The following is a 19,451-nucleotide window of genomic DNA, read 5'->3' as shown; positions in this document are numbered from 1 at the left end:
TGAAATTTCTTTTTATAAAACTAATTTTATAACCAACGTATAAAACTATCTCCTAGAAATGTGTTTGAAAAGATTATAACATATTTTATTCGGTTTTATTTATAAATTATTTTTAATAATTATATCAATATTAATATAATAAAAATATAAAAAATAATTGTAAATAAAATTTCAAAGATGACCCTCAAATGAGAGAGCAAAAAATGACTCAAGCTATATAATATTATATTTTTTGTATTTCTCTATCATATTTTATAGAAAAGTTATTCTTTTTACAGTGAAAAATGTATTGTCAATTTTCCTCTATATTAAAGGTATTTTGAAAACTTTATGTTGAAATGAAGAGTCATCATATTGAATGACTAATATTGTAGATCATATTTTTCTTCTAGACTATGACCAATATAGCGGCCTGGAGGGAGTACTAATAAAAAGAGAATAGATCAAAAACGTTAATGCAGAGGACAAATGAACTCTCATATTAACCTAGAGGGTGAGATTGAATTCTTGAGAAAGAAGAACAATTATGTTATTTTTTTTTTAAAAAATAAAGATACGGATTTTTTTCCAGAATTAACATATTCTATTTATTTTTAATTAAAATTTATTTTAAATAACCCAAGGATCTTCATTCTTCACTTGCCACCGAGAGACATGGGAATTTTACTTAGAGTTAAAGTGTAAAAATACTTACCGAATAGTTGGCTAGGAGTATCTAATAGCCTAAAATAAAAATAATAATAAAAATATCCATAACATTATTAGAGTTAGTGCAAAAGTGTCCAAACTATTAACTTGCCTTGACACCATTAGTTTTTGATATTAAATGCTGATTGTGCTACTGATTGTACTTGTTATGTATCAGTCTTTATTAACGTGGATTAAAAAAAAGGGCAAAAATACTCATGAAGTTGTAGTCCAGGAGCATCTAGTAGCCTAAAGTAAGAAAAAAGAAAAAAATATCTATAATATTACCAAAGTTAGTGTAAAAGTGACTAATTCATTAAATCCCTTAAATAACAACCAATTAATTGACATTTAAGCAAAATTTAACCACTTTTTTTACTAACCTAGACAGAAAAATATTTCCAAATAAATTCTATGGAGATTGATCAATTATTGTATGAGTATCCATAATATTAGTTTGATAGGTGTAGTAGCGACCAACTTGTCAAAATCCATGACACGTGATTTTTTTTCCATCACCACATGTCCCACCCCCTTCCTCTTTTCCTTTCTATTCATTTTTCTTGTCTACAATACTTGAGATCCAATACAATGAGATATGTTGCACACAATCGAAGATTGAAAATAAAGAGGATGTGGCTCACTACAAGGAATGTAAGAACTTCATGAAAGAGGTTGTCTCTGCTCGTAATACCTTCGTGAATATACACAACTCCTACACCACCTACCTTGAAAACATTGGCACAACCTTAAGTGATTTGTTGATAATGAGGTTTGAAATCCTTAATTAGTTCTGCCATTGCTACAAAAAAGTGAGTGATTTAACTTTTTCTTTGGTCAAAACAACATATTTGCACATGTTATTCATATGATGACCGATCAATCTTTATAGAATTTTACTTGGGAATATTTTTGTCCATGTCAATGAAAAAGTAGTTAATTTCTACGTAGTTATCAGCTAAAATGATAACATTTAATGAATTTGATGGATTAATCACTTTTACATCAACTTTGATAATATTATGAATATTTTTACTCCTTTTTTTTAACTTTAGGCTACTGAATGTTCTTGGTCGATGACTTTATGGGTGTTTTTACCCTCTTTTAGTCCATGTTAGTAAAAATTGATACGTGACAAACACAGTCAGCATTTAATACAAAAAATTAATGACGTTAGGGCAAGTTAATGGTTTGGTTACTTTTATAATAATTTTGATAATGTTATGGGTATTTTTATTTTTTTTTATTATTTTAGGCTACTGAATGCTCTGATCATTTAGTAGGCATTTTTGCACCTTAATTCTTTTATTTACTATCAAGACTCAAGGACAGTGGCTTGAAAGAGAGAGAGAGCACTAGCATGAATGTATGGCGTGTCATGCGGAGGTAGAACCCACTGGAGAAGATCAAATCTTTCTTGTGGTTGATGCATCATCAATTTGTCCATAGGGATGCAAAGAGAGATGGAGGAAGATTGTTAAATTGGGGTTGTGGATTTAATTGCAAGGTAGGAGTTGATTTGAATGGAATGTAAAGAGAGGGGCTGGGTCAAATGTTCACCAAGAAAATCCCATGGAAAATTATTTTTGCTAATAGTAGCATCACTAACTTGAATACTCTCCTCTTGATTAGAATCCTGCAAATAAGTGTATGTTAATGGAAGGGGAGAGGGCTCATGTTGAGGAATTCTGCAAAACAATGATGGAAGTTGGATAGCGAGCTTTTGTGGTAAAGTTATCCTTCTCTATTGAGATTGTGCCTATCAAAAGAGAGGTTCAGTTATGTTGGGAAAATGATTGATGTTTTATTTCTTTAGCCTTTCTCTGTTTTTAGAATGGATTTTACTTTTTCCTTCTCAGGTGAAGGGAAGACGTTAGACTTCGGAGGAAGAAAAGCTCATCACGGGTCATAACGCATGTGATTAGTGAATAATAATTACTGAAGGCGGTTGTTTTCTTCTCTAAGGCTATTATGGTCCCTTTGAATTTAATTTCCTTCCTATTTTCAGTCAAAATTTGGCTATCTTTTTAATAAATACTTAAAAAGATTGAGTGTATCACATTATTTAAAATTTATTCAATTAAAATATTTTAAGTAATATAAAAAAAATCCTGTGTGATGTTTTTTTAATTAATTTTATTCTTATAACAGAATGTATATTTAATTTTTTACTTTTTTTTTTATATTTTATTATTAATATTAGAATCAATTTATGTTTAATGACATTTGAAGTCATGTTTTTATTTGAATAAATCATAAATAACGTGATGCAAATTGTACTTAAAATTTCTCTACCTTCTTTTGAAAAAAAATATTAAATTATTATGAATATTATATTAATATATGAGTGGATGACCATAACTTTCAGTATTTAAGAATTTTTATCTCCCATAACCTTACAATAGATGACTTACAAGGACTTTTAAAATTAATGTCTTATAACTTTTAAAGATTACATACTATTTTAATTACTATGATATCCTTTATTTATTTATAATATTAAAGATATGTTTTAATGATTAAATGCCTGTAAAGAGCGGTCATATATAAAACATTGAGCAGCTAAGTGAATAAAATATGCTTTTTTATTTCTTATCAGAATTCTTATTATCTTATTATTCTCTTTTCTTACTCTCTTTCTTCTTATTCTCATAACGTAAATATTAAACTGTTTGGTCCACGTGGGTGCGTTAAGATCTTCTGCTCCCGTCATCTGCACCTTTGTCCATCACTATGATGGACCTGTTGTGTGGATGTATTCGAACTTCTTTCCCCTCTGTTCTAGCTGTGCGCTGCCGGTGAGTGCAGGGACTGTTGGGGGGCTTGAGTGACAAATTCTATTTTCCCCTGTTTCGTCTGTCCTGTCGGCTCCTTCTTTTATCTATCATAGTTGATTAAGGTGAGAAACAACAAACTTTTCTTCTTGTGGAATCTGGTGCATGAATTGATAGTTGAAGATGAGAATTTTACCTCTCTGTTCTGCTGTACATGTCTAATTGGGAAGGGAAAATTGAGATTCAAACAAGCTAAATTTAACATTAAAAAGTTTGCTTTTGATAAATATTTTATCTATTCATGGATTAGTTGCTACCAGAGGAGTTAGATGTGAGTTCGAATCTTCTTTAATCTTAATTGATTTTGGGAGGAGTTAGGCATGAGAAGCCGCATCTTCCAGTTCTTCTTCTTGTGTTTACTTTTTTTGGTGTACTAATTGTTGATTTTGAAAAGAAAAGAACATTTGAGGATTTATCTCCTTTGATAGAATAAGGTTTTTGTTTGGGATGATATTTCTTGAGATTTTATTAAATTAAATAAAACATGATTGATTTAAATGTTATTTAGATGAGTTCAGTTTGAGCATTGTAAAGAATAATGTGTGACCAATTTGTCAAACCTTCCTCCCAAAAAAAAAAAAAAAAATCAAAAAAAGAAAACCCCCCGGCCCCTTAACCCTTCTGCATCCCCTTAGCAAATCCCCGAGCACGCACGAGGCCACGGCCTCTATCTCTGATTGGTTTCCCCGATTTGTGGTGCAAGAAAAATGGACGCCTGCGTTGACCACTATCTTGTACTTGGATTACCGTCCGGCGAGGAAGGGGCTAAACTTACCGAAAAAGAGATATCAAAGGCTTACAAATTGAAGGCTTTGGAATTGCACCCGGACAAGAGACCGGATGATCCAAATGCCCATTCCAACTTTCAAAAGCTCAAGACTTCATATGAGATTCTCAAGGATGAAAAGGCTCGGAAATTGTTCAATGACCTGCTGCGGGTTAAGCGGGAGCAGCACCGCCGACTGTCAGAGCGCGATGGCAAGCGACGAAAGATGGTTTCTGACCTCGAAGAAAGGGAGCGGGCAGCTTTTGCCCCTGACCCATCTGTTAAAGCGCAAGAAGAAGAGGAGAGGATTGCTAGGCAGCTGAAAGAAGAGATTGCTAGGATTCGGGCTATGCACGCCAATAAAGGAGCTCCCACAGAGCCTGATTTGAAGAAAATGTCTATGGGAGTTGGGAAAGAAAGCATGACTAGTGGTGGCTCTGGGTTGGATAAAGAAAAGGTCCTCAAAGTTTCGTGGGAGAAGATAGGTGAAGATTATACGGCAGAGAAGTTGAGAGAACTGTTTTCCAAGTTTGGCGAAGTAGAGGATGTGGTCATCAAGGGCAGTAAGAAGAAGGGTTCTGCACTTGTTGTGATGGCCACTAAGGAAGGAGCTGTAAGATTTTTCTAATCTAGTTCTTTCTTCTCTTGAATTTTCTTATCAGTATTTACTTATACTGGGTGTTGTTATGTATAGGTTGCGGCCACAGGAAGTGTTAGCGGTCATCTTTCTAATCCACTGCTGGTTTTACCTCTTCAGCCTGCTGTGGCAACACAGTTTTCAAGTTCCGAGAAACCCGTGGAACCTGATAAGATCAATAACCTGGTTGGTGCTGCGTATCAAGCTTTTGAGAATTCTGTCTTGGAGAAGCTGCAAAAGGTCTGCCATTTTTCTCGCCTCTGTAGCATTTTAACTGTAGCTGTTCTGTTATTTTATTTTACCTGGTTAACGCATCCCCTTGTTAAACGTATATTATTTACGTAAAATTCTTCTATTGATCTTGATATCCTTCTCCTATCATATTTGCTTGGTAGCAGTTTGATCCAGTTGATGACATTTTATTTCCTTGTAAAGTGGATGTATCATTATGTTTTTGGTGTACTTTTTGATAATAATTTGAACATGAAGTTTAACACTATGGAATTATGATGTTAATACTTCGTCCTTTCAAGAAAAGGGTTCATCTTCATCTGAGATGTTCAACCTCTTGTGCTGTATATAATGGCCTTCCAGTTTATTGGATTTTGAAGTAAAACTTCGTTTCTTTTGGATATTTGGACTTCGGAGCATAACGAAATAGAATGGTCTCACTAAAAAATGGACTAGAATGGAACGTCCTTTCTATACCTTACCTTAAGGAAAGGAAAAGAATTGACATGTGTGCTTGGGAATGCAGGGGGATTGAAGGCAGGGCAAAGAAGTTTTATATAATAGATCCATTTTATTTTTTTCCTTTGCTTTCTTTTTGTGTCCAGTGCTTGGTGAATAACTTTTGAATCTAGAATTTGATAAGATTACATTAAATTCCTGACTTCTGTACATTTTGGGAGGTAGTTGAAATGAAGGAAAACTGTGTTTTGTGGAAGCATCTCTGTCCTGTGGCTTTCTTAAAAATATAATGCATTCAACAATTGGATGATGGGATTCGACTATTTCTTCAGTTTCTCTCCTTTAAATTCCCATCCTAGCTCTCATCTGAGCTGTTAGTGTAATTCTACTATCAAGTTTATTACATTTTACAATAGGAATGTTCTTTGGGACCAGTTTGAGGATATAATTATTGGCATCATTTTCCTTTCTGATAATTGAGCTAACAATTGTGAGTTGATGGTCTTGGAAGATCTAATTCTCCTTCCAATAGATGAGGTTTCGAGACTAGAATGGAGAGTGAGGTGCTTTTGCTGGAGCATAATTTCAGAATTTTCATCTGTAATTGTCATTTTTTATTTGTAGGATAGGTTTGATTTTAATAAGTTCCTTCAGTTCAGGCAAATTATCTTCTTCTCTATATGATATTTGTGCTCCTGTATCTCTATTGTTTTAACGACATCCGTTACTTTATTTCTTACCTGATGTGTTGACTTGTATTTGTTTGCAGGCTTCGCAGAAGCAAAAGTGACAATTTATATGGATGATGCATAAGATTGCGCTAATTGGCTATAATCCACGCAAATTCTTTGGGTACCACAAAATATAGCTTTTTGTCCACAATCATCAACTCCAGTGTCTTTCTCGTCTACCTTTACAACCTGTGTCTGTTTTCTGATGTGCTAGTTAAGGAGTAGTAACACAGAACCTTGAAGCACTTATTACTAATCTTACTCTAATTTAGCTGTAATTTATTTGTCTCCTGGGTATTTATTCATTTATTTACAATATGACCCTAGCATACTTGATTCAGATAATAAAACTATTATCTGTATTGCCCTTTAGGAATTTGCAGCTGATGCTTGCTTAAACAGAATGCTGTACTTTTACATAGGCAGCAAGTAAGAAGGCTTATTTGTCTATTTTCTGATATTTATTCACTGGTTGTACACTATTTCTGTAATTATTATGTTTTATGGAAGATTATACTGATTGCTAATTTGCTATATAACTGGACGTATTATTGAGTCAACTTGTTACAACTTCATAGCCGAATGGGGGCTTTTTTTTTTTGGTGGATTTGCCTAAGTGAAGAGCAAGTGATTGCTCAGAGGGAAAGTATCACATAACTTACAAATTATTTTCTACTTTTTAATCATGGAGGTGGACCTGACCATGTGCTTTATGCTTGTACCTTCTATCGACCATCTCCTTTGCTCCTTAAATTGATCACTTGTCATTCTGATGTGTGCCTTGTTGAGCATGTCAAATCTTGTGCGAAAAGAAATAAGGAAGGAAAAAAATTTTAACGAGAGATTTATGCTGTAGTAACTGATCTTCTCTGATTGATTGAATTCCAGGAGTCTGCAACCTGGGGTGATGAACTATGGAAACTGAAGATTTGAGGCTGTCGTATTGTTATCATGTCATGTTGAGTCAATGACTCGATGGTGTCTTTTAGCTTGTGGTCAACAAGAACAAGTGCTTGCAGATGGTTACTGAGAAGGCGAGCTCAAAACAATGAAATGATGGCACGTTGGCAAAGTCGCTTCTTGTTGCCTATTGGCTTGTCAGTCATGAACTCTGCTGTTGTTCATACAACGTGGTGTGAATGGACCGCTCAGATGTAAACCCTTACTAAAAAGACTTCTTTACCATTCCCTTGTTGAAAGTGGAGGGGTGATAATCTACCTTTTCTTTTCTGGTTTTTTTTTTTTTTTTGGAAAATTTGTGTTTAGCCTTTTTTTTTTTTGTGGATAAAAAAACTTAGATGAGTTAGATTTGAGGTTCATTATTGGTGTCAAATCCTGTGAGAAAAGAGAGAATGAATGAAATTTATTGTGATGTTTTTAAGTATTAAGCAAGTTGCAGGATTGAGTCTGACTAGAACAGTTGGGAAAATTCAAGTCTTCGACCCTTCCTTTAGAGCATTCTCTTGGTAGTTTTAAAGGTGGGTTCTTTCAAAACAGTTATTTATAATTCTATTCTCAGAACATTTTCTTACCGAAGTTAAAATTAAGTAGATTTGTAAAAGTTATTATTTTGCAGTCTCTCTGGGCACCGTACTGGTGACTTGCATGGTTGATGTTATGACGATATTGAAGTTATCGTTCATGAAAGATTTTGTTGTTAGCTGAAAATACTTATGGCTTTGAAGTGGGAGAAGTGGAAGTGAAAAAAATGTAAAGTTTGGTACATTGGAACTTAATTCCAGATGGAACTTGCATCCATAAAAATGATGGAATTGACTTCGATGCTATATTCTATGGAATTGGTTTGAGTTCTTTGGATGTTAGATTTTATGACCATCATGTCCTCACCTATTTTATCAATTTACAAAATTTGCCCCCCTAGATTTATAAACATATTTCACCCCTCTTCTCAATTCGGACTTCAGAACTCGCCAAACTTGAACAATACTCACCGGAGAACAGACACTCAAGAGCTAATGATGGTGGACGACGTAAATGGCAAGCTCAACCTAGTGTTGAATGCTGGTTCGTTGACTAAGAAAAGTGGATCTGCTTCTTCTATCAGGCGGGTTGAGAGTATCAAATCAGGTCGAGAAATAGATCAAGAAAGTCCATCACCGGTGCCGCTGAATTGCCGGTGCCGCTGCCCCGCTTCACCTCTCACGCAAATCTTTCTCTCGTCTCTCTGACTCTCTCATACTTAGATCAATCGCCGACTCACCATTGGCCCCTCTCCCTTGAAATTTTTTTTTTATTATTTCAAATTTCAGTAAATGGTGGATTTCAAAGCAATAACTAGCAAGTGTTTTTTTTTTATTTTTTTTATTTCTGCGTTAGATGTTATTAAACGCTTGGCTAATTGGCTTTTATTTGCCTTGAACTTCTAGGTTTGTCGTGGTCCCTTTTATTCCAGTATCATGATTCATGGTGGCCGTGAAGAGGCTTTTGTTTTTTGTTTTTTTGTTTTTGTTTTGTAGGAACCATGAAGAGATTCTTTGACGATGGTTCTTTTTTGTGCTTCTTGTTCACAGTGGAAGAGTTTGTTTTTTGGTTTGAAGAGCATTTTGGTATTTTTATATTATTAATATATATTTCAATTAAAAATTATATCCTAGTTTTATTTGGTTTAAGAACCTATTTTTACTTCACTTTTACTTCCTCCTTTATTTTTATTTTTACTTTTACTTTCATAAAAAAAAATTTTATGATACCAAATGAGACATTATGTTTTGATCACTTCAAGGAAACAAAATAATTATGCTTTCACTGAAAAAAAAAATTATGATAGCTTTTGCCTAGATTTGACAAGAGATTCTGTAAGATATAAATATTCATGTATGAGAAGTTATTGATGACTTTCCTCCCCTTTTCCTATGTTGCATGTGTTTTTAGCATTATTTTAAAAATTGGATTAGACTCGCCAATTTAATTGGTTGAATTAAAAATTGTTTTTTATTGTCCGTGTTTGAAGCGTCTCGTCAAAACTGGAAGAATTGTAAGTTGGACAAGATTATTTTGTTAAATTTTCTACTTATAGTTCAAATTTTTAAGCTACAATTTATCAATATTTATATATTTTAAATAAAAACAACAGGATATTAATGAAAATTTCCTTTTTAATTATATATTATTTATTTTTGGAATTTTTATGAAATACATATATAATGAATGTAATTCATGTTTATTTTAATTATTATGAATGATAATTTTTTATTTCAAATATATATCATTTAAAATTTAAAATATATTAATTTCTTTATGACAATTTATCTATAGTTAATTGTGGTGAGATTATTAATCCGTCTATTGATGTGTTAATTAAATCAATGACAATTTCCATTTTCTTAATATTGACTTTTATCTTTGTTAATTTCATGCATCCGTGAGAAGTTACAAGTTCAAATTCCATTGCATTAACTAATTTGAAAAAAAAAAAAAGTTGTTCCTTCGGATGTGCATGCACGTGGGGTTAACTGATAACCTCCGGTACTCCCTGGATACTTCTTGGAAGGTTAGGATAATGGGATTAGTATCTTAAGCTGGAAACCATAGCAAGTTAGGAACGAACGTATCCTTCGTAAGGAAACTATTGATGAAATCTCTTTTTTGGTGCATGTTAGAGCCATAGTTGATCATACTCCTAGAATTTTTCCTACTTTTAAAAGTCAGATGCAATTTCACAATATTCTTATATAAGGTTGTCAAATTCATGAGTTTAAGTAAATTTACAATAAAGATGTAAATTCAAATTATAAATTTAGATTGTAAACTTAAAAGAATTTACCTCTATTAATAAAAAGCCATTAAAAATATATATATTTAAATAATTAAAATATAAAATGTGATCATAATTTGATTTAAATATATTTCAAATATAAATTATTAAAATTAAATTCATCTATATTAATAGATTATATTACTCTTTTTTTTCAACAAAGTTGAAACAATAACATTTGAAAAAAATAGATCATATATACTTAAATTAGTTTTTTTTAACAAAAATTAATATGAAAGGCTCTTAACTATTTTTTTACTTATTCTGACATGTATGTGTGTGTCTGTTATACTCACTCCATCCCACTTTTATTATTCAACTTATTTGTTCATATCCTACCTTTACCATTCAAGCATGTTTGTTCAAATCTTGTGTCTCGCGCAGGAAGAGTACTAAAACATTTTAAGGTCATAAGTGACAAGCTTTTGATCAAGCATATGAAATAAGTTAATTAAAAGGGAAAATTTCATTTAAGACCCCATGACCACACTTAATAAAAAGAAAGCCCCTTAAACTCTGAAAATTCACTTCAAACCAGGGGTACTAAAATAAAATTAAAATGCAGAGTAACCTCATGGTCTCTCACCCCCCTCATTTCCCATGTTGAAATTATTCATTTCGTTATGAAAAGTTATCTATTGACCTACAAGAGTTGTTTATGCTATTACTAAACCAAATGTTGCAATCATAGTAAAAAGAGTTGTTCATTGTCCATACTGAAATTGTTCATTAACATACAGAAGTTGTTTGCACCATTACTAAATCTTGATTTTATTCCAAGTGTAGTAATCATAGTAAAATGAGTTACTCGTTTTCCATAGTAAAGTTGTTTATTAACCTTCATGTAATATTCACATATCGAATAGTAAAGTTTTCCTTACTAATCCACAATTATTTAAAAATCAAGGCAATCATTGGATGAGACCAATTGGATTGCCAAGTTTATAATTTTAAAAGAGTGGGATCTCAAATTTTTCATAATTCAAAATTACTTAAATATCATTCAATAAACCTCAAATCATAGTAAAATATTGTTTTGAAAGCATGTGATACGTTTTAGGAGTCAAAAGGACTTAAACCAGTTAAAAAACATCAAGGAGTGAAAAACAAGGTGACTTGTCGTGACTATCCTTCATGGCATGTTGCACGTTATCAGACAGCATTTTGCTGCAATTAAAGGCAACTTCCGACATGCTCAATTTCTTCGTCTGACATTCGATTAAGGTGATCTAAATGTTAACAAAAAAGTCTTTTCATAAACTAGCTAATGACACAGGTTTTATTTCCAAATTATTTCATACAAGAAATATGGACACCTAAACACATTTTCATAAAATTTTCACTACTCAAGGGTGTAACAAATGTAACACTTGCCCCGAGTGTTATTCAAAAATCACATAATTCAAATAAATTAAGTATGGTTAAGGAGTTGATCCTCTAACCAACTTAAGAAATAAATCATTTAAAATCTTAAAAAAATTATAGATTCTACCTATAGCGCACGGAAGCAAGCTAGACGAAAGTGGAATAAAAAGATGCTGTCATGACAGCATTAAATTGTTGTCATGACAGCCCTCCTGGGCCAACTTTCAGGAGGCACTGTTCTATCATTTGACCTCTGATCAAAGTGATTTAAAACTCACACATCAAATTCAAACGGTACTATAAGTGTACTAAATTTCAAAAAGATCCAACGGTCGGATTAAAAATTAGACATGTTAAAAGATTGGCTATTTTTGCTGTCAAAAGCTGTCATGACAGCACCATCGGACTAACTTTCGGGGTGCACCATTTCATCATCTGACCTCTGATCGGAGCGATTCTAAAGCCTACATATCACTTTTAAATAGTACTATTAGCATACCAAATTTTGGAAAGATCCAACGGACGGATTGAATTTCGTGTATGTTGCAATATTATTAATTATTGCTGTCATGACAGCTCCTCCGAACCAACTTTCGGAGCGCGCCATTTCTCCATCCGATATCCGATCGATGTGATTCCAAAGCCCACATGAGGCTTATAAAAGTTTTTACTTGTGATCCAAATTTTAGAAAAATCCAACGGTTGGATTAAGATTTGGACACTCAGATGTAAAAGTACAGGTTTTTGGTAAAAATCATTTTTAAAATTGTCCAAATCTCATCCTAATGGTCACAAACTTGTGGGAACACTTTGGACACGTCAAATAAGACTAAAAACACCTGATAGAACTTTTCAATGGTAGAAAACCTTTTATACCAAAATTTGACCACTCAGGTGCCATTTTCCAAAATGGACCTAAACCCCCAAAATGCAAAAATCACACAAGAGTGGCCAAAAATTATTCCAAATATCATATACACATATGAATACACACGCTAAACATTTTCACTTAGCTTAGAGATCTCTGTGGGGCCCACACACCCACTCTCTCTATCCAAGGTATATGTTTGCCCATAACACATCATTTGCAATGCAACCACTTTGCATTTGCTCGTGGAATCACATATATATCAAAATAAATATTTACTTATAGTGGAAACTTGGTCTACTAAATAAATCCATCAAAATCACATACCATAGCTAAGTTTCCTAGCCACAAGTTTACAAGCAAACAAAAATTCATACACAAGCCATACAATCCACACATACTCACGCACATATACATAATCATATCCTACTGGCATCCTAATCCTAAATACATTACAATAGATTTGCTCAAAAGAAAGGGGTTGTAATTCTTTACAATTCACAAACAACCCCTAGCTCTACTCCTTTTTCCCGTCTTCCACTGGTTCCTTCGCCTGGACCTAGAATATTGAAAAGAAAGGGGTGAGACAACCATAGTTTCAGTAATAGAGAAATTTACATTGATTATTACAAAGTCAGCTATAATTGAATAAACGAATAATAAATTCAACATAGTATAAAATTTAGCCATTTAAAATGCATGAATGTATGACGTAAGCCGGTATGGCCTTTCATGACCAACAGAATGCCCCCTGATACTCTTTAACTTGCAGGTAAACCTTATACCTACTTATACCTCCACATGCACAAAACATAATCTAAGACATAATCTAGTCCACCGAACTACCTATGCCCCTTCGATGTGAATCCTGAGCAATTAAAGCTAACTCCTTCACAAAGCCAGCTCGACTTACTCTCCATGTAAAGGCTACCTTGGCCTAGGCACTTAACCTCACATTTCATATGTCGGATTTCCTCTCCCACTGAGAGGTGTCGAACACTCAATATACTAACCACTTTAGTGCACTAAGCCCACAATACGTAAGGCAATACTAAGTACTGGCAGTGTGCCATAGAATATCAAAAGTCCAAACCTTCTCATTGGTAAACTCCCACGGAGATCATGCCTTTTATTCGTCTCTACCTTTCCCGAGTATTGACCACTTCAATACTCTAAGGTAGTATAACATTTATAAATCTCCCTTAAATGGTTCCTTAGCCTATTTAAGGTACTTTACTTAGTTATACTTTCTTAAGTGCAACTTCTATTCCTTATGATTACAATCAATGCAAACAAATCTCATTTTTATAAAAACATTGTTAAACAATTAGAAAACATATTTGCACTATAATCAAAGTAGTACCCCATAACCCCTTATAAAGCACATTTAATCTTTTAAAACATGTAATGTATAATAGCTAGTAATATTTATTCAAAAAAAGCTAAAACAGAGTAAAAAGAAATATAAATTTCCCTGTTACCTCAACCCTTTAGTACTAAAAAGGTTCCTCTCGTACAAAATAGGACTCGACTTGTTCCTTAACTTTCAAACAAATTCCACCAACAATTCCTACAACATATAAGTGATCAACATCACTTATCATGTCAAATAGCATTAATGAAGACTATAACTCAAACTACACAACTTGGGTTAATGAGTCATAATCCATCCTAATGGTTCATATATTAAACCAACCATTCACATAATATCACTTAACCACCAAAACCATTTATTAGCCATCACTAGGCTAATTTCCAATTTATATAATTTTTAATCAATTAAAAACCTTCACTTAATGTCACCAACTTTCACCATTAGCCCTTATAATGAAAACCAAACCTTAATTTAAATCTTATAAGGCTCAAATAGCAAAATTATAACTAAATCAATAAGCTTAAACTATTGAGGAGAAAAACCCAATCTCTCAAGGTTTAATTTGTGCCCAAAACATATCTTTTCATCCAATTATCCACTCAAAACATTAGATCACTATATAAAAACTTAAAACATCCTCCCTAAGATCCAAAGAAACAAAAGCTTACAAGAATAAAGCCTTTGGGATCAAAATCTAGAAATTTTCTCTTCCAAAAATTGAAGAAATCAAGAGAAAGGGAAGAGGATTAAAGTAGGGAGTTTACCTATCGTGTAGCCGAGCTCGCAACGGTTGTAAAGCCTCCTAGATCCAAACCTAACTCTCTCTCTCTTTCTCTTCTCTTCTTCCTCTCTCCCTTTTGTGCGTTTCCTTTCTTGTTTTGCATTTTCTGCGTCCATATGGCTCTTTAAAATGCTGATCTAATGCCTTGGGGAAAATTACAAGAAAGGGCCCAACATTTTTTTATTATAGCACAAAAGCCTGGGTCAACTTTGGTAATTTTTCCCATAGTTAAAAATCAAATAAAACCAAACTTTTGCTGAGAAAAAATTCAAACTCTGGACCTCTATCAAATTATTCTAAATTTTAATTTAATTATAGATATTTTATTTTATTTTTTAAAATAAATTCGAGTCTTAAAATTTTTAGGATGTTACAAAGGGTGTCTAAAATCTCACATATGTGCCTGAAGCTACCACTAACACCCAGAACAAACTCAACATACTTAGGACTACCTATACAATACACCACATGTACATAATCCTAACAATACCAAAATTTTACTCCCGAACCCTTTTAATACCAAAAACAAAAGGGAGAGATTTTAACATTGCATAAATCATTAGATTTCAAACTCATAACAATATTCTCTACATTTGCACTATTACTTTGATCCTATCAATACTTAATAAACTTACACATTGCATTCCAGAGCCCAAAATACATCCTAAGATTATAAACAACAATGTAATGTAAATGTATGTAAAAAGCATCCTAATTGATAATATTCTAACTATTGCACAAAATAAATGAAGTTTAGAGACTTTACAGTAGAAATGCTCAAATTCCTAAGCCTTCAAAACCTTTTCTCTTTCTACACTGAAACTATAGGATGTAAAATATTGAATGAAGGGAGTGAGTACAACCACTCAATAACCAAAGTAAGTCTATCTTATGTGGTTGCATATCAATTAACAAAAACATATAAATGGGAGTTAAATACTCAAAAATTTAAAATTCCATATAACACGAGTTCTAATTTTACAATTTAACTCATTATCATGTTTCACAAGTCAAATCATAAGGTACATGACCACAATACAGATAAATATGTGACAAGGACCCAATCCATAATCTCAATTCACATTGTCACAATACAGCCAACCATGTGACAATGCACAATCACTATTACAACATGCCACAAATTTATCAACCATATGACACATCGGATACATATATACATGATCAATTTCTCCTTATGCCTTCTTATTTCATTCGACTGATTGCAAATGGACTACCTAAGTTCATCAATAATGAGGAGTGACTTGACTAAAGATCACTATACTCATTCTCAGACCACGATTTCCCTTATTCTCGAATCTCTGAGGTGTCAAATAACCTAAATTAGTCTCCTTAAAAAACCAGTGGAGATAGTTAGGTTCAAATCTATCAATAAACTATAGAACAATCCCTCAATAAATAGTGGGACAAGTTTGTGCACCGAAAGGCGACCATAAAGTACCATATGGATTTATCTGCTGTTCTCCCTAGGCAAACTCCTACCAATGATCATTCAATGTCTCTTGCTCACACATACATTCACACATGATTGTAATTTACCATTACAAGTTTATATTCTTAATCATATAATTAGTCTAAACATGTGAGCAAGATGATAATCTACATTTATCACATATAATTTCTACTTTCAATCTCAATCGCGTTTACATTCTCTCTCCTATACTCAACCATCATATTTCAAACAAACATAATCATCACATTAATGATCAATTTCTTATTCTAGTATATAATTGTGGTTTGAAATCATTTCAAAATCAACTTCACATTTAAGGTCAAATCAAGGTTAATAAAACCTTACACAATTTCAACATACATTCGCAATCAAAATATTCCTTTATTCAAATCAATCCTTCCATTTTCAAAAATAAAATCAATTAACAAACAATTACACAAAATAGATCTCCCTCAATTATCTTAAACCATTAAGAGATTAAAAGTTTACCCCTCAATATATACTTCTAAGTTTTCTCTTTAAGCCAATTATGATGCAAGGACAATTAATCTACAACTAATTAAGTCTAAACTTATCAACATTACCATATACACACTTTCAACTCCTTCTCTTAAATCTCTAAAATACCTGAAACCTTTATTTCTCATATTTTAAGCTTACCCATTGGCCATATTAACTTCTATCCATCCCCAACAAACAATTATTAATCTCACATAGGGTTATTAATGCCTCAACAACCCTCATAACTCGAATTTAATGCCAATTTTTGGACACTAATTGTTAATCACCACTATTAATGTCTAAACCCATAATTTCTAGATTTAAGTACTCAAAAAAACCTATTAACTTTATTTATGTCAATAAGTTCAGACATATAACTCATATGAATCAAAAATTATCTCCTACTTACAAACCATAACTTAAAACTAGTGTAGAAAGGAAGGGGAATGATAAGAAAGACTTACCTTAGTGATTGAGAGCTTCAAACCCTCTCAAATCCTTCACAGTGTCATGCTCTAACAAAGCTCAAGCTTTCTCTGTAACATTCCTGTGAATACTGTATTTTATCCGAGCATTTTTTTTACATATAGTAAAAATAATAATAAATAACCAAAAAATATAAAAATACAAAAATAAAATTTAATCATTTTTTAGGATTATATTTTAAAAAATATAACAATTTAACAAAATTAAAAAAAAATCTTGTTTAAATTTTTTTAAAATCTCTCTCAAATTATCCCAACCATTTAAAGATATTGAGAATCAATTTTTTTTATACTCAACTATTTTTAAATTTCTCTCCTTAAATATTTTGTTTTTCATTTAAAAAGAAACAGATACATGCAGCAGCAAAACACACGAAACACAGCAATCAAAACATGCACGCACACACACTCTTTTGGCCAGGTGCAAAAGAAGCAAGAGAAAGTAGATGAAACAGTAGGGAAAAAGTGAGAAGAAACAAAGTAGAAATGCAACACCCATACGCCAACTGAAAACGAGCATAGAAAAACACATAAAAAGGAAAACACACAGCCACATGAAAATGAAAAAACAGAGCATAAAAGAGGGAAGAAAAACCAAAAAAAGAGGATGAAGAGGAAGACATGGTAGAAAAAAAAAAAACAGAGCATAGAGGGGGCAGAAAAACTGGACGACAGTAGAAAAGGAGAGGAAGAAAAATTGGAAGAAGGGGAGCTGAGAAGGATAGACAAAGATGAGAAAAAAGGAGGAGAGATAGAGATGGAGAGAAGAGAACACAGCTGGACCAAAAACGCAGAAAAACAGAGCATGAAAAAAAAACACAAGAGAGGATGAAAAAGAGAGAGTCCGAGAGAAAAAAAACAGAGACTGAGCGAACGAGAGAGCACAGAGGGAGGAGAAGTTTGAGAGAGACAGAGAGGAAGAGTGAGAGAGCACGAAGAAGAGAAGCTGAACGAGAGAGAGCACGGAGAAAGGAAAAAATGAGAGAAAGAGAGAGAGAGAGACCAAAAGCTGGAGGAGAATACAAAAAAAAACAGAGACTGGAAATTACGAACGAGAGAACAAAAAAAATGCATAAACAGTAGCATGCATGCACACTCACACAAGTTTGGGATGAAAACAAAGCATAGATTCTGGATGAAAAAGAGTGAACAAAGCACAAAACAAAAGATAAGAAAATACAAAATCAGGAGCATGCATGTGCACGTGGGTGCTGAATGAGATCATCATCATCTTCTTCCCTCAGTTACGTAGGTTCGGTTGCTAGCAATGTACAGGTTTTGATTCAGTCCATCAGTTGGAGGAAGTGATATGGCTTCAAAGCACATCTTGAAGGAGCTTAAGGACTTGCAAAAAGATTCACCGACTTCATTCAGCACAAGTTCTAATACAGGTTTTTCATAACTTCATGCAGCCTTACATTATATCATTTCCTAGCCTCAACGTATACATAGCTTGTTATAAGATATTGTAATTGAAGGTGATGGATATATCACTACAGATTTAATTTTGGCGGCCTATAATTAAAACTTAGACATACTTTTACAAATTAGATTTTGTTAAGCTAAAAATATTGATTACATAATGAGTGTGTTTTTGAATAACCCATATTATAAGAGAAAATTTAAATCCCCACAAAATGATCCTCTATTGTGTAAATCAATAAGATTTTGTAGGTATGAGGATCAATCTTGTAGGTATTTATATGAGTTTCGAAGGCCCATTATTAAAATTAATTTTTTATAATAAATATTTAAGTATCATATGAGATTTCAAGAATCTTTGTAGAGACTTAAATTAATCACATTGTCGTGTAGGATAATAAATCCTCTTAGATATCATGATTCACAATTTATATGGTAAATAAATAACTTAATTTTGTAAATAAAATGATAAATATTTTTATAATTTATTAATTAAATTAATAAATTTGAATTATAATCACATTTTCTAATTTGATCTTTTGGTCATGTGAGATTTTTAAAAACTCTGTAGACCTTTAAGATGATCGTGCTATCGTGTGAGTCAATAAGACTTCGCAGGCATAACAATTAAGATTTTTATATTTAAAAATATGCATTGTAAAATTACACATTAAAATATATTTAAAGTGAATAAATTTAATCCTTTTATTGTGTGAGATTTTGAATCTCTGTAGATATTTAGGATAATCTCATATTGTGTAAATCAATAAAGTTTTGCAAAAACTTATATGTTAATATGGATTCTAAAGGCTCACCATTAAAATCAACTCTTCTTTTATAATCTAAATTAATAATTTATTTAAGTCTCATGTGAAATTTTAAGAATCTTCGTAGAGAGTTAAATTAATCACCCCATCGTGTGGGATAATAAGTTCTCACAGATATTGTGATTCTCAATTTTTATAATAAATAAATGATTTTTGTAAATAATGATGTAATACACAATTTAAAAATTTAATCAATTAAATTAATGAATTTAAATTGTGATCACATTTACCGACTA

General features: G+C 32.4%; 1 protein-coding gene across 1 annotated transcript; it reads left to right on the top strand.

Annotated features, from left to right (window-relative positions):
* Nucleotides 1-3,392: 3,392 nt before the first annotated feature.
* LOC129293252 (uncharacterized) lies at nucleotides 3,393-7,733 on the top strand. Its single transcript, XM_054931115.1, has 5 exons — nucleotides 3,393-3,586; nucleotides 4,225-4,900; nucleotides 4,982-5,164; nucleotides 6,384-6,466; nucleotides 7,234-7,733. The coding sequence occupies exons 2-4, from the start codon at nucleotides 4,229-4,231 to the stop codon at nucleotides 6,402-6,404; spliced, it is 876 nt and encodes a 291-aa protein (XP_054787090.1). The 5' UTR covers nucleotides 3,393-3,586; nucleotides 4,225-4,228; the 3' UTR covers nucleotides 6,405-6,466; nucleotides 7,234-7,733.
* Nucleotides 7,734-19,451: the final 11,718 nt, after the last annotated feature.

Source organism: Prosopis cineraria, unplaced genomic scaffold (assembly GCF_029017545.1).
Source record: "Prosopis cineraria cultivar Desert tree isolate PC_DT_omini unplaced genomic scaffold, ASM2901754v1 PC14, whole genome shotgun sequence".
Classification (NCBI taxonomy): Eukaryota; Viridiplantae; Streptophyta; class Magnoliopsida; order Fabales; family Fabaceae; genus Prosopis; species Prosopis cineraria.
The sequence above is the reverse complement of the archived record's forward strand: the minus strand, read 5'-3'. Positions and strand labels throughout refer to the sequence as shown.

What these genes read in the sequence shown, in the direction of transcription:
- LOC129293252 (XM_054931115.1), top strand. Translation starts at nt 4,229, where the DNA reads ATGGACGCCTGCGTTGACCACTATCTTGTACTTGGATTACCGTCCGGC. An exon ending in TGGCCACTAAGGAAGGAGCT is followed by an intron (nt 4,901 to 4,981) that starts GTAAGATTTTTC and finishes TGTTATGTATAG; the next exon opens with GTTGCGGCCACAGGAAGTGT. An exon ending in TCTTGGAGAAGCTGCAAAAG is followed by an intron (nt 5,165 to 6,383) that starts GTCTGCCATTTT and finishes ATTTGTTTGCAG; the next exon opens with GCTTCGCAGAAGCAAAAGTG.